The following is a 15,747-nucleotide window of genomic DNA, read 5'->3' on the forward strand; positions in this document are numbered from 1 at the left end:
AAGGGAATTCTGCGTTCCTTACAGATGTTCTGCTTCTGCTTCTGCTGCTGTGGAAGGTTTTCAGTAATCTGGTGTTTGTATGTTCATGCTGAAACCCTGCTGTGTACGAGCACGAACCCTTTCAAAACACAATGACTGAAGTCATGAATGTGTGCTGTCATGTAAAAAAAAAAAAAAATTCCTGTCACTTCGCACACTTGTCTAGTGGTCGAATAAAGTTTGAAACCATTTGAACTCAAATATTTCTATAATAATTAAATACATAAACAAATAACATACAAAACAAAACAGCTATTTAGGATTAAATAAATACTATTAGGAGACAATTAAGTTTTTTTCAATAATAATTCTTATTAGATTATTATTAAAGTAATACAGTCCAATCATCCTGTGCAGTCAAGATGTTTATAAATATAAAAATCAAAACCTTTAAATAAATGCAGAACAGAAATTACATAAATTGGTTATAATTTAAATTATTTTACATTATATATAGTATAATAATTAATAAATGACGGTTAATATATAATAATCAATTAATTATACACGAATAATACAAAAATATATGATGCACATAAAATTATATGAATATTAATAAGAGGAAGGAATAAACAGAAAGCGAAAATATCTTGAAATTGTTGTCAGAATAGGAAAATTAACCATATGAACCATAATAGTAAAAAAAAGATAAAAAAATAAATTTGTTGTTTGCTAAATATGATATATATGAATATATCACAAACTGTATTATATAGTTTTATATAGATTATGAAAAGGCCAGTTTTGACCCTTTTTGACCTCAATGAGAAGTCATTAACCTTCAAGAACATACTGTCATCCCCAATACACCAGTAACAATCATATGTCTTTCACCCAGTTCTTCTATAGCATATGGCGTTATCACAATCCACCAATGGGCGGCTACGATGAGCAGGTTGATTAGCTGACGTCACGGGCGCAGAGAGGTTTGGGAGGTGGCTCTTGCGCGAGAGCAATCCGTGTATTTGGGTGTCGTATAGGCCAGGGATGTGAGTTAGGGGCGACAATAATGGGGAATAACCGGGACCCCGGTGCTCTGGAGTGGACACAACGACTGGACGGTGATCATCAAGGGGGTTAACGTGAAGATCAGCCATCTCGAGAGTGTTTTACACTGATTTAGCGAAGCTTGATGGATTATACTGGGTTCAGTGATCAATTAATTGTCACCGGATACCTGATAAAGCGCATATAATCATACTGGATACGATTTATCCATTTCCATGGCGTTACTATCGACCCAGAGCCAAGCAGGTCACCTGGACCCAGGACTAAAGCGGGCTCACCGGGTCTAAAGCGCTCGATCTGTCGTGTTTCCGGCGATGTCCGCGTTTTGCCTCGATCTGCGCAGCGTTATTTCAGCACCACCGCAGCTGGACAGCGACCGCATGGAACGAGCGCTCGATCTCAGCCGCCAAAGCTCGCCGGTCTCCGCCGGGGAATACCAGACCCTCACGCTGCTACACACCGCGCCCGGGGGGCTCGGCATGGCTCTGGAGGAGGAGCTGGCCATGCTCACCCGCGAACGGGAGGAGGACCTGGATGTATCCGCCTCGGAGGCACCTGTGAGCGGACAGAATTCTGACCTACTGTCGCTCCTTCGGCAAAAAGAGAAGGATTTGGTCCTTGCTGCTAAACTAGGCAAAGCTCTACTTGAACGGAACCAAGACCTTACAAAGCAATATGACAACATGACCAAGGATTTAAACGACAAACTGGAAGTGAGGAACTCTAACACTATATTTGAGTTTATACACTGCCATCAATTTGTATTTTAAGAAAGTCTTTAAGAGCTTCTGCCATTGGATTCTTCCAGTTAATTGGTTTCAGCTTACAATATATAATTCCGACACAGTGATCAACTTTTGTTAAATTAAATACGACTAGGGTAACAAATAACTTGTTAAAAAAAATAATTATATCCTCACAGACAATAAGTTACTACTCCAAACATTGATAAAATCAGCAATAAATAAATAAATAAATAATCCATTCAAAGGCAAACATAGTACGTTTTCATGCCCAGTGCAACTATGGGAAGTTGATGAATGGGACTGAATCGTTGTTGTTTTTTTTCATTTTATGACTATTTAGACAAACAGACAAAAATGCTGTGTTTGTTAGTTAAGAATATTGTATTATACACGCACGCACGCACGCACAAACGCACGCGCGCGCGTTTATATATATATATAGAGAGAGAGAGAGAGAGAGAGAGAGAGAGATTAAAGAATTGATTACAATTCAAATGATACATTATTTATAATAATATATACTACAAAAAAAGAAAAAATATATAATATAATAAAAAAATATCACTTAAATCAGGTAGCTTTATTTTTACAAGTCTAATTTAATACTCCAGTGCTGTGATTTGCACAAAAATATGCATAAATCCTAAAAGCAAATGGTTTTAAGACTAATATTATGTTATAAAGATTTTTATAAAGTCATCAAATGATGCTGAACGGCTTGAGGAAACCACTAGAACCACAGCTAACGGCTGTTTGTCAAGACCCAAGCATTTACTGTCACTGAATGTCGACTGTGTGAAGCGCTGAATCTGGTTCAGATCTATATGTGCTCTTATGGTCGTTTCAGTATGCTGCAAGCAAAGCTAAAGTGCTTTGGCTCTCTTCACCCATCTGAGGGCCAGACTCTTCTCCATGCAACTCTCTCTCCTGACCAGTTCACATCTTTGACTTAAACCTCTTGTCTTAATCCATGTCCCAGTCCGCTGTCTTTTCCTTACTCATATTTCCAGACTAATTTGAGGAATCCTTCATCCTCTTACAAAAGCAAATAATCAGCACTGAAATGACTTCTAATAGTTAATTGCATTGATAGCCGTCACAATGGATTTCATGGCCCTTAATCAGTGCCAGATTTCATTTTCTGCAATTATAGCAAGAGCTCTCAGAGGTGCATGGGACTCAACCTGACTGACCCTTTATGGCATGAAAACTTTAAGTCTCAGACCATGAAATCTGAATGTCTGGCTATCATGGACTAGCATCACCCTTTTAAGACCATACACTCTCAGAAAAAGGTACAAAAGGTGTCACTGAGGTGGTACCTTTTCAAAAGGTACAAATTTTTACCATATTTATCCCTAGAGTAGTACCTTAAGGGTACATAATAATACTAAATAGTGCAGTTTAATACTTTTGAAAAGGCACCGCCCCAGTGACAGCTTTTGTACCTTTTTTTCTGAGATTGTTTGATAAAAATCTAAGGCAACCAATCATATGCTGTTGTTTTACATGTCATTTGTGGGCGGGTTATTTAAATTATTTAATGCCACAACAGTTTACCAGCATGGAGAAAAAGAGCACTTTGAAATTTCCAAAGGTACTTTATTTTACAAATATTCTTGTTTAATTGAAGTCTCTTCTGCTCACCAAAGCTGCAATTATTTGATCAAAAATACAGTACAAGATGTAAAATATTATTACAGTTTTGAATAACTGTTTTCTATTGTAATATCTTTAAAAAATTATTTTATTCCTGTGATCAAAGCTGAATTTTCAGCATCATTACTCCAGTCCTTCAGAAACATTCTAATATGCTGTTTTTCTGAAAAAAAAAAAAAAAAAAAAAAACATTTCTGATTATTATCAATGTTAAAAAGTAGTTGTGCAGCTTCAAATTTTTGTGGAAACTGATACATTGTATTTTTCAGGATTCTTTGATGAATAGAACATTCAAATATTTAGTAAAATTATAAACGTCTTTACTGTCACCGTCATAAATCCTTACTGAATAAAAGCATTAATTACTTTTTAAAAATCACACTGGCCCCAAACCTTTTGAACATTGTAGTTCAAAACAGTAGTTTTGGTAGCTTTATTATATTGCTGCTTTATTTGCTACTAAGTGCGTTAAACAGAACTATGAATATCTACAAAAGATTTGATGCCACTAACCTGGCAAACTTTGGTAAGTCCAGCGATTTCCTCAACAAATGTCAGTGACCCTAGTCTTTCTCTATCAGCTCCTGGAGCAGGAGAAGCACGAGCTGCGACGGCGTTTGGAGAGTCGTGAGGGCGAGTGGGAAGGCCGGGTGGCCGAACTGGAGACAGATGTGCAACAGCTGCAGGGGGAGCTGGAGAGACATCAGGTGCAGCTGCGTGAGGCCGACCGTGACAAGAGCCGAGCCATCAGTGAGCTGTCAGAACAAAACCATCGCCTGCTGGAGCAGCTCAGCAGGGTGAGTGAGATGTTCAGCCTGATATGGGTACAGTTTGCAGGGGGTCAGATGAGCCCAAAACAACTAGATGGGTTTGCCAGCTCTCTAAACCTTAGATTTCATGATGAAGAAATGTTCAGGTTTTTTTTTTTTTTTTTTGGAAACTTTAAACCAAATCTGCTCTATAGTAGTATTTTTTTTTTTTTTTTTTTTTTGGATGGAGTTTGTTTATGTGATCGAATGCAGCCTGTTTCCTTTGATACACTTGTGGTGTCAGATAAGACAAAGTACATTTATTCATAGCGCATTTTGTGCACGATTTAATTACAATTTGCTTTATATAGCCATGATAAAAAGAAAAAGAATATATATATATATATATATATATATATATATATATATATATATATATATATATATATATATATATATTTATTATTAAAATTAATTATAAAAAGTAAAGAAAAATAAGATAACAAAACAAATATAATAATACAAATAATGCAAAATGCCGCTTTATATAGTCATGATAAAGAAAATGAAATTTGAGAATAAACATTTAAAATCATTCAAGAAAAATAATATATGTAATACAATGTAAAAATAATAATAATTAAAATTCGTTTAAAAAGGAAAGAAAAAAATAATTACAATTTAATAATAATAAATAATAGAAAAGGCAAGGCACATTACAGAGAAAGGTGGAAAACAACACACATGCTATGAATAAATTTCATGCTAAGGCACAGAGTGTGTCCCCTCATCTTCCTGAAACACTGCTTTACACAAACTCATCAAAATTCCACTATGCTCCTGTCTGTTTTCAATAATTCAACAGCTGTGTGACAATCCAGCAGGGCAACCTTGAAGACGTACAGAAAATTAAGATGATAACCTTTAACTGTTGCCAGTGAATGAGGATGACAAAGAAGTAAACTTTTCAAAGACACAATTTTTTAGCATCTTTGTGTTTGAATTGACAATCTGTCTGTTTATCAACTGTTGCACTTGAATGTGTCATGGCCAGCAAACAGAATCTCTTTGATAACATGAATTATGTGTTTGAGAACACAATTTTGCAGTTTTGCCTGTGTTGCATAGGTCCATTTATGGTACTTTAATACAAAAATTTGTAAAACTATTAAATCAAAAATGTGCCACAGGTCTGTTCTGCAAGTCAAGTCAGTTGAGTTGATTTAATTATTTTAGCAATTCAACTTAAACTAAACAAAAATTATTATTATTTTTTTTACAAATATTTTATTTCAGGAAATGTTATTTTTACCTCAGGTTATGATTTTGGGGGGGTTTAGTTATAGTTCTAGTTAACAATAAAAGTGGCTGTTGACATCAAAATCCATGTTATTTTGATGCAGTCATGTGGTAATATAGCTAATATTAATACAACATCATGGCTCAGTGTTGTTTGACTGGTTAGCTTCATCAGTTAGTTAGTAGTTATGTCATAACTAGACCATTCTGCAGGCGAAATGCATCTTTCTCCACTCAGGGATGTTTAAACAGTGAATAACCACTACATTATTAAAGGCCTTGTTGAAGGATTTTTATTTTTGCATCATCATTTATGCATAACATCATATCTTGATATCAATAAATAGGATTTAATATTACATATTTGTTTTTGCATCACACTGGCTGAAGTCACATTGAAACATGATGAAATTCTAAATGATGAATTGCTAATGTTTCATAAATACAGTAATTTCTGAGCAATGATGGTAAATTGGTGTTTTATTGATTTGGCAGGAAATTGAGACTTGCAGGTTAAATGCAACATTGAGTTAAGGTTGCGTTTCTATGTGCGACTCTTGTTCACAGGCGTATTTGAATTCTCATTGAGTCTTATTGATTTTGCCCTGGGACGGCTGTGGTATTGTGGTAATGATGCAGCTGAGGTCAGACAACAATCTCTTCCTGTATCGAAACAGCCACGTTGCCCTGACAAACCGCTTTGAACTTCAGTCTTAATGACTTTAACATTCAGATGTACTGCAGTTGTCAATAACATGCTTTAAAACTGTCAATCCTAGTTTTATAATTAATATTCACACACAAACGGAAGAAGAATCAATGCTGATAAACTAATCAAGAGTGGCAGCACAAGGGCTTCCAGCTGAGGGCAAAAACACCAGCAAAACCAAAACATGATCTCAGAAAATAATGGACTAATAAATAATGAAACCCTTTTATTTTGATCCACTATAAACTAAAAAAAAAAAAAGCAAACAGTCCTTCTGAAATAACTATTTAGTTCACTCACATTGGATGAAGAATTGTGTTTCCCTTTGAGGTGGACCAGTGTTTTTTTTTTTTTAGGGGGGGATTTTTTTTCTTGGATTTATCATTGATATTATTATTTTTGTTAATACTTTGAACTAGTTTTTTTATATATATTTTTTTTGTTTTTATTTTAATTTTAGTTTAGGTTTTAGTAATTTTGTTGTCCATTTTTTTAGTTTTTACTGGTTTGTTTTTCGAATTTTCATAATTGTTTTAGTTATTCTAGTACTTCAACTTAAACTAAATTAAAAATGGTGCTTTGGTCATAAGCTGAAATAATAATAATAATAATAATAATATAATATATATATATATATTTTTCGTTTTCATTTTAGTTTTGTGAATGCATTTTTTTCCAGTTTTAGTTGTTATTATTTTTGTACATAAATGACAATTAGTAACGTTGCCTTTGAAACCACATTTTAAATGACCATCAACTGAGAAAGATGCTTTTTGTTATCTGAATGGTGTAGCTACAACATCTACCATCTACAGTAACAACTAGAATGAACTAGTCACATCTTGACCACATGGTCATTTGATTGGTTAACATCGGTAGTGTTTTTAACTTTTTAAAGCTCTTAAACTAGTCAGTTGCTGACAGAGATGTTCTCGAAAGCAAGAAAGAGGCTCTGGGTATAAGACAACTAAATACACTTGACAAATCTGCTAATGGATCTAGACCTGCAAACTCAGATGACCTTCCTTCTGTGGGACAAGTGACAGAAAATGACATAAGGCAGAGAGACACTTGGATGAATTCAGGTGGGATAAGGCTTTAATCCAGATCCTCTTTAATAACATTATGCCGACTGAAGTCGAGCAAGACAGGACAACAAAAACTGTGGGATGACTTACATATAAAGCAACAACTTAAAGAAAATGAAATCACAAATGAGATTTCATTAACATATTGATTGTTTCTTCAATACAGTGTTAAGATTAATTAGGATAAAACATAATCTCCTGCTCCTTCTTCTGAGAAAAAAAACTCCTAAAGAAGAGTTTTAGAAGAGATCTAAAAATGTCTTGAACTGCATAAATATTTTCTCAGTATGACTTTATAGTTATATATTTTTAATATGTGAAACAATTGCATTTTTATTTCTCTCAATGGTCTTTAAAGAGAAACACCTGAGAAAAAGCTGACATAGAAATAAAACATTAATGCAATAAAAAAGAATTATGGAGCGACAGTGACTATGCTAAGCTGTTTTATCTATAAAACGTACAAGTATATATTTACATGCTACTAGTACTTATTTTTAGATACGAGTATCTATTATATTAAGTACCAGTACTTATGCATTAGATACTAGTACCTATTAAAAAAGTGACGTGACATTCAGCCAAGTATGGTGACCCATACTCAGAATTTGTGCTCTGCATTTAACCCATCTGAAATGCACACACACAGAGCAGTGAACACACACACACACACTGTGAACACACACCCGGAGCAGTGGGCAGCCATTTATGCTGCGGCGCCCGGGGAGCAGTTTGGGGTTCGATGCCTTGCTCAAGGGCACCTAAGTCATGTTATTGAAGGTGGAGAGAGAACTGTACATGCACTCCCCCACCCACAATTCCTGCCGGCCCGGGACTCGAACTCACAACCTTTCGATTGGGAGTCCGACTCTCTAACCATTAGGCCACGACTTCCCTTAAATAGATACTAGTGCTTAATGTTAGATACTATTACTAATTTCTTAGATACTAGTACCTATCAAATAGATACTAGTACTTAATATTATATAATGGTACTTACTCATTGGTTACTAGTAACTATTCAGGGCCCGGTTCCCCGATAACGCTCACTTTTAGTGCGCTAAGAAGACTCGAAAGAAATATCTTACCAAAGTTGTTTATGTTCCTAAATGTGTTCCCCGAAGTGTCCCTTAGGAAGCTTCTTAACTCACTGCCTCTTAAGTTCAACGTTACAAAGGCGCTGAATTAGTTGGCTCAGGAATCGATTTTCCACTTCACACGAAGGTGCATTACAGCATTAAGAAAGACAACATGTTCTATGCAAATGTCAGCCTCCGCTGACTTTTCAAAAAGCTCCAGGAAGGCCTCCGGATCGTCCTGGGGCCCCATCTTGTGCAGCCGTAGGTGCATGGGTGCAGCGGGCGGCCCGGCGGCCTCGGCGCGAACCTCCCGATCGATCCAGCTCCGGAACCTCTCACGGTCCTCCTGCTGGGCCTGGACAATGGCCTGGAAACGCCTCTCCTGATCCGTCCTTAGGTCCAGCAGGGCCTGGTGTTGTTCGCGGTGAAGGACCGCGAGGGAGGCGATGATATCCGCAAGCGGCGTGGCGGCCGGACTTTGCATGGCGGCGGCGACGGTCCTACTTCCTCCCGGGTTTCAGCACCAGTGTAGCAAAGTTCGTGGGATGGAAGGAAGAGGACAAAAGGGTCGGCTGGACTGCTGACAGGTTTAATATAAACAAAAAGAACTCAAATTATTCCAGTAACATATATTTGAACATAGTTTAAGTTATCTGTAAAATATAGACTATTCATTAAATTATCAAATTGTCAGTAATATGTTTACACGACATGTTGTGACGGGTAGACGAACTGGGTATCCCTCGCTAATCATCCACCCTCCTTATCCCATTGTGCCACTTGTGCCGCTTCTTGACATAGGTTTAAGGACTTCTAAAAATTATTTAATACACTTTTATATTAATGGTAAGGTACTTTACAATCAGAATTGATTGGCAAGCAGCTGCAGTTACTTCTGTTTAATGCGGGATTGATTGCAATTGGTTAATGTTTTCAATTAAAAGCAACCTATCTACAATGAACAGAGAGAGAGAGTTAGATACAGAATATGCCGGGGAAACAACGCAAAAAAGGACATCAAGCTTCTCGTCAGAGGAACTTGAAGTTTTGCTGGACCTTGCCACCAGGTTGGAGATCACACCCCTATGGTCCACTATAACCTGCACGTCAATTTAAACGCTTTAATGACACTATGAAATAGCCTAGGCTAATTACCACCATATTAGTTCTGATACCAAATAAAGTCAACTTCATAAATAGTCCTGTATCCATTGTGAACATATTTTATTATTAGTCTTTTTTTCTTATTAGTCTATTATTAGTCTCTAAAATATCCATAACATAAAATAATTGTTGAGCCACCACATTGTCAACATACCATAGTTTGACTTGTACTGCGCTGCGCTGATTTCTAAAGACTGCTGCACAGTGGCAACGACTAGAGTCTTGAGCTCAAACAATGCTAAGAGAGAGCTTACGAATGGTCCAGACCAACCTTACGAAAGTGTGACTTACAAAAGATATACTTAGCGTACAAACGTGTCGGGAATCGTGCCATAACGTTAAGAGAGAGGTTAAGGAATAGGTTAAGAACTACTTAGCGATAAGAATGTTTTGGGGCCCAGTTTATTACTTTTAAAACATTTTGTTTTGACTAATATATATTCCAAAAGTGACTAATACATATTTTTTTAATATACTAAAAGTTATTCATTGGGTATTAGTACCTATTATTAGGAGCCAGTCCTCCAACAAAAAAACGACCATATAGGTCGTTTGTAGGGGTGTAACGGTTCGCAAAAATCACGGTTCGGTACGTACCTCGGTTTTAAAGTCACGGTTCGGTTCATTTTCGGTACAGTAAGGGAAAGAAATGCAAACATTAAACTGCAGGTTGTTTATTACTATACACTTTTTTTTTAAATACTTTTTAATTAAATATATATAAAATAAAAATAGAATAAGAAATAAAATACTGCTGCAAAGGTCTCCACTAAATAAAATATTCTCAGTCTCAAACCAATATCATATAATAAAATATAATGAAAAATATAAATAACCATGATTACAGTGCAGCATTACCAATCCCAGCATGCTGCTGCTGTAGGTGACATAGAGGGTGACCGCCGACAGACCAGGCTCTTTTCTTCATGACAACAATATCTATACTTCATGTTGAGCATAAATATAAAGCCTACTGATAAAGGACGTCAACAGTATTGACGGCAAAATTGACTATGTTTGACAGGTGCAATATTTGAAAATCTGAATTTATGTCAACCTACAGACTTTTAAACATCAAAGTGTCATGAATTAATATGTATTTGTGTACAAATTGACATATAAACATATTTTCCTATTCTATTTTGCCTGGAAACGCTTCCAACACGCTTGCATGTCACGTGAAAAATAGGCGTCGATTCTATTTTTAGCATGTACGCGTTTTCCGCGCGGCTCGAGCAGCGCCTGAGATGCGCATCTCACGCAAGCAGTCTGCAAGCTCTAACCTGTTAACATGGGAGCCGAATTAAAAACAGACACGCCACGCAGCTGAGACGCTTGCGCCACGCATCCAGTGTGTCGCCGGCCTTAGAATCAGCTGCAGGGCGGGATTTGCGCTGAACGCGGAGACTTCCGCCACTTAATATGTTCGTTTGGAAACACGAAAATGTATATGTTCCGCAAACAAAATATTGCATTCGGTCATTCGGTACCCACGTGCACCGTACCGAAAGCCCTGTACCGAAACGGTCCGGTACGAATACACATACCGTTACACCCCTAGTCGTTTGTGCAAGCATTTATTATATTTACGTTTTAAAGTTAAACGCCCTCTAGCAGGCGTAAAAATAATGACAGTATCGCGTTGCGTCTGTCGTCATGAATTGACGTATAACGTCATTACCAATCAAAACGCACGTTTATTTAAAAGCAATGTGTGGGCGTTTTACACCGATCTCACAGTATTTCCTACATATTTTACTAGGTGGCTTATTCGTTCGAATGACCACACCTAACCCCACCCCTAAACTTAACCCTCGCAGAAATCATGCTAAATTATGATTTATTGAGCATATACAGGTACATTTTCGTGCACGTCTGTTCCCTGGTATCGAACCCATGATAGCATGATTACATATCAAGGTATATAGCAATAACCTACTAACTGATCTACATAAAGCGCAAACCAGAGGGCAAATAAAAGAGTACAAAACATTAATATGAAAACAACATTTTGCCGATAGGGGCGCAATTGTAGTATACGCTCTGATGGGTCGTATTTCAGGGATTTGGACAAACGACCTATACAAGCGTATTGGTTGGAGGACAGGTTGATTATTAGATACACCTTTTCAATATATTGTACAATTTGTTTATTACATACTTTTATTTTTTTATCTATTAGATATTAGTACTTATTACACACAAACTGTATTCAACACTAGGGCTTATTCCAAATGTTCAAGATTTTTAATTGAATTAGTAATATTTTTAATTGAACTCTGCAGTGGTCATTCTGACTAGTCATTACATAAGACGAGTTTAAAAATCAGGACTCAATGTTAAATCAGCTTGCCATACAGTGACAACATAACTAGATAATGAAGTAGAGCAGCTCATAGGTAAAGCTTAGCAAATACAGACAGCATAAATGTTTAGCTAATATACTGAACATATTGTGTAGTGTTGGACAGATGCTTTCTGTTGCATGCGCACACACACACACACACACACACGTCTGTCTGGAAGCAGGGGGTTGTCAAAAACGCCTGAACCCCAGCAGCCTAATCTGATCAGAGAGAAGCATTTCACTAATTACATTACAAAGGTTTAGAGAGAGGGGTGAAGGGGGTGGACACACAACAAAATAGACCTACATTTCATTATCAAGATGGGGTGATTCTGAGGCTTTAATAAATGATCATATTGATTATATTTTCACTGGTGCGCTGCATTGGAAATACTGATTGTGGCGAGTGGGGCGGGGCCGAGGGACGTGGGAACAAGGAGGGAGGCCGGCAATGATTGGGAAATCAGTGACACCTGCGACCCACTGCCGGTCTCGAGTCCCACGTAGGAGATGGAAGGATGTAAAACTGGAGCGACGACAGTGAAGGAGAGAGAGGACCAGGCCTTGGCGTTTAGTTGTGTTCTGATTTTTTTTGGGAAGCCGAGCGATGAACTGCTCCAGCACCACCAGGTCGACGACATGCTCCACGTCGCTTCCCTCGGCTAGTAGCCACTTGCGGCAGGAGTCCCGGAGCTGTTGGGCCATCGCGAAGGGTCGACCGGCTTCGCCCCAGTCCAGGGACCGGAACCGCTGGCGGTGTTGCTCGGGTGACCGGCCGACCCGCTGGATGACGGCCCTCTTTAGGTCGTCGAAGACCAGGAGGTTCGCCACCGGAAGTTGTTGGGCGGCCACCTGGGCCTCTCCAGAGAGCAGGGGAATGAGGCGCACCGGCCACTGCTCTCGGGGCCACCCGCAGGCCTCCGCTGACTTTTCAAAAAGCTCCAGGAAGGCCTCCGGATCGTCCTGGGGCCCCATCTTGTGCAGCCGTAGGTGCATGGGTGCGGCGGGCGGCCCGGCGGCCTCGGCGCGAACCTCCCGATCGATCCAGCTCCGAAACCTCTCGCGGTTCTCCTGCTGGGCCTGGACAATGGCCTGGAAATGCCTCTCCTGATCCGTCCTTAGGTCCAGCAGGGCCTGGTGTTGTTCGCGGTGAAGGACCGCGAGGGAGGCGATGATATCTGCAAGCGGCGTGGCGGCCGGACTTTGCATGGCGGCGGCGACGGTCCTACTTCCTCCCGGGTTTCGGCACCAGTGTAGCAAAGTTCGTGGGATGGAAGGAAGAGGACAAAGGGGTCGGCTGGACTGCTGACAGGTTTAATATAAACTGAAAGAACTCAAAAGTTACAAACACCCAAACGGTGACTCTTATTCTGACACATCAACACTACTTTTATATCCTTCCATCTCCTACGTGGGACTCGAGACCGGCAGTGGGTCGCAGGTGTCACTGATTTCCCAATCATTGCCGGCCTCCCTCCTTGTTCCCACGTACCTCGGCCCCGCCCCACTCACCACACTGATGCTGTACTCACACAGCAGGAGCACTGATAAAGCTTTAAAAAGAGGAAGAAAACCTCTGATCCCTGCTATGATTTTGAAGTAAAAAAGCTGGAAACATGCTATGATGCTAGTAAATTGCCAGGGGGTTGCTATGAAGTTGGTTTATGGAGTGTAAACAATACCTTCCACAAATATGCACACGAGATCCACACATGTACACAGCAATCCACAGATGCACAGAAGAGAGCCACACATGTGCACAGTTATCCACTAAAGCATGCAAGGGACCCACATGCGTGCACGCAAATTCACAATTGATCACAAGAGAACTACACGTGTGCACAGCAATTCGCAAATGTGACAGGCACAGGCTCCATTCATAAATGCAAGCATCAGAATGTGCATCTAAATAAACATTAATGTCTTTTCTCAGAATGTATTGAGACAGATTTCACTCGATATGGGTGTGCTGTGAGGTTTTTAGGAGTTTGCAACATGGTTGCTATTTCAGGCTGGTTTCTAGGTACAGTAGTTGCAATGGTGTAAAAGTATTGCTATGCAGTTGCTAGTGTCTTCTGGGTGGTTGCTTGGTGGCTATAAAATATTATACATCAATATAGATTATATATAGAATATTAAAAGGATAGTTTACCCAAAAATTAAAATTTGCCATGATCATTTGGCCTCATGTTATTCCAAACCTGTATGAGTTTCTTTCTTCTGTTATATAGAAGAAATTTTGAAGAATGTTAGTAAGCAAACAATTGCTGGTAGCCATTGACTTCCATAGTATTTTTTTTCATACTATAAAAGTCAATGCAACTATTTGGTTAACAAAAATATTCCCCTTTTTTTTTGATTAGCAGAAAAAAGAAACTCATACAGGTTTGGAACATTATGAGGGTGAGTAAATCATGACAAAGTTGTAATTTTTGATTGAACTATCCCTACATCATGTTAGAGGTTTGATCACATCCCTGTCAGCACCAGAATAGTGATGCTTGCCTTAGACAACACTAGTTTTATTTACAAAACTGTTGTCTTTTATCATATTACTGTTCCTGTGGTAACAGAAAAGCTATGTTATCCCTCTCAACACTCTTTTAAATGCGATAATATAACTGTGGAGTGGTTTTTTGCTTTATTTTGTGATTTTAAAGTGAACTGTCTAGCAGTCTAACATTTCATCTGAGTGTCTCCAGTTTATACTGCAGAAATGTCACAGGTTTCCTCCTCTGACAGTATGACTAAGGGAAATCATCACCACCAATCACTATTCCCAAATATATCTCTATGGCAACCACTAATGTTATATCCAATTCCATGTGTTACCATAGGAATTTCCAACCCTTTCACAAAGTGCTGTGATGGAACCTATAACTAATAAAGCGCGAAGACTTGTGAATCTGCATTTTAAATTCTGAATACTGTACAACTGAATAAGTGGTTTCGATAACACTTTATTTTAGTGGACAATTCTCACTATTACCTAGTTGCTTATTAGCATGTCTATTATTAACATATAGGTTGCTTATTAGTACTTATAAAGCACTTATTCTGCATGACCATATTCTACATTCCTAATCCTACCCCAAACCTAAACTTGACAACTACCTTACTAACTATTAATAAGCAGCAAATTGGGAGTTTATTGAGGCAAAATCATAGTTAATGGTTTGTTAACAGCGAGAATTGGAGCATAAAATAAAGTGTGACCGTGGTTTCTTTAGCATTGCTCTTCGTTCAAAGCAGGATCCGCAGTCATAAATAAACACACCGATCCGACACAATGCTCCATATGACGTGCCTGCGGCTCAATAAAAATGCTTCCATTCTTCACGTCTTCCCAGAATCATCAGCGCTCGTATACAGACACGATTCGACCTGAAATGACAGTCAGCAAAATGACTAATGGCTCAAAATCACAATTAAGATACACTAGAGAAGGTTGCTTCTCAATTCTCTACAACTTCAAGATTAAATGATCTGAGCTACACTCATTTTTTAGCTCTATATTCACACTGGATGAAAACTACTAACTTACTTTTGTCTGTTTTTTAAAAAATAAAAAACTATTTAAGTAAAATAAAACTGAGAACTCAGTTTCATCTCTTGAACCAAGAAAAAGCAAACGCTGAGCAATGAATTTTCTCTCAGTTAAATGCAACATGGAATATTTCTCAGAATGTTCTCTCAAAGTTATGAACAAACATTTCAGTGACGTAAACAGAACATTCATTGAAAGTTATGTAGTCTTTAATAATGTTCTCAAAACATTAGCAGAAAAACCTTATTTATGCATCATTCATGGAATGTTTTCCCCCCGAAATGTTTTTTAAATGTTACTTCTTGTTTCAGAA

At 38.2% G+C, this 15,747-nt stretch overlaps 1 protein-coding gene across 1 annotated transcript in view; it reads left to right on the top strand.

Annotated features, from left to right (window-relative positions):
- The first annotated feature begins 982 nt into the window (after positions 1 to 982).
- Positions 983 to 15,747, top strand: part of LOC132114963 (BICD family-like cargo adapter 1) — a 43,350-nt gene continuing 28,585 nt past the window's right edge. The window contains exons 1-2 of the mRNA XM_059523373.1: positions 983 to 1,760; positions 4,034 to 4,249. Coding sequence (XP_059379356.1) covers positions 1,362 to 1,760; positions 4,034 to 4,249 — 615 coding nt within the window. The 5' untranslated portion in view covers positions 983 to 1,361. The remainder of the gene's footprint in view (positions 1,761 to 4,033; positions 4,250 to 15,747) is intronic.

The sequence above is a fragment of the Carassius carassius genome, chromosome 34 (genome assembly GCF_963082965.1).
Source record: "Carassius carassius chromosome 34, fCarCar2.1, whole genome shotgun sequence".
Taxonomy (NCBI): domain Eukaryota; kingdom Metazoa; phylum Chordata; class Actinopteri; order Cypriniformes; family Cyprinidae; genus Carassius; species Carassius carassius.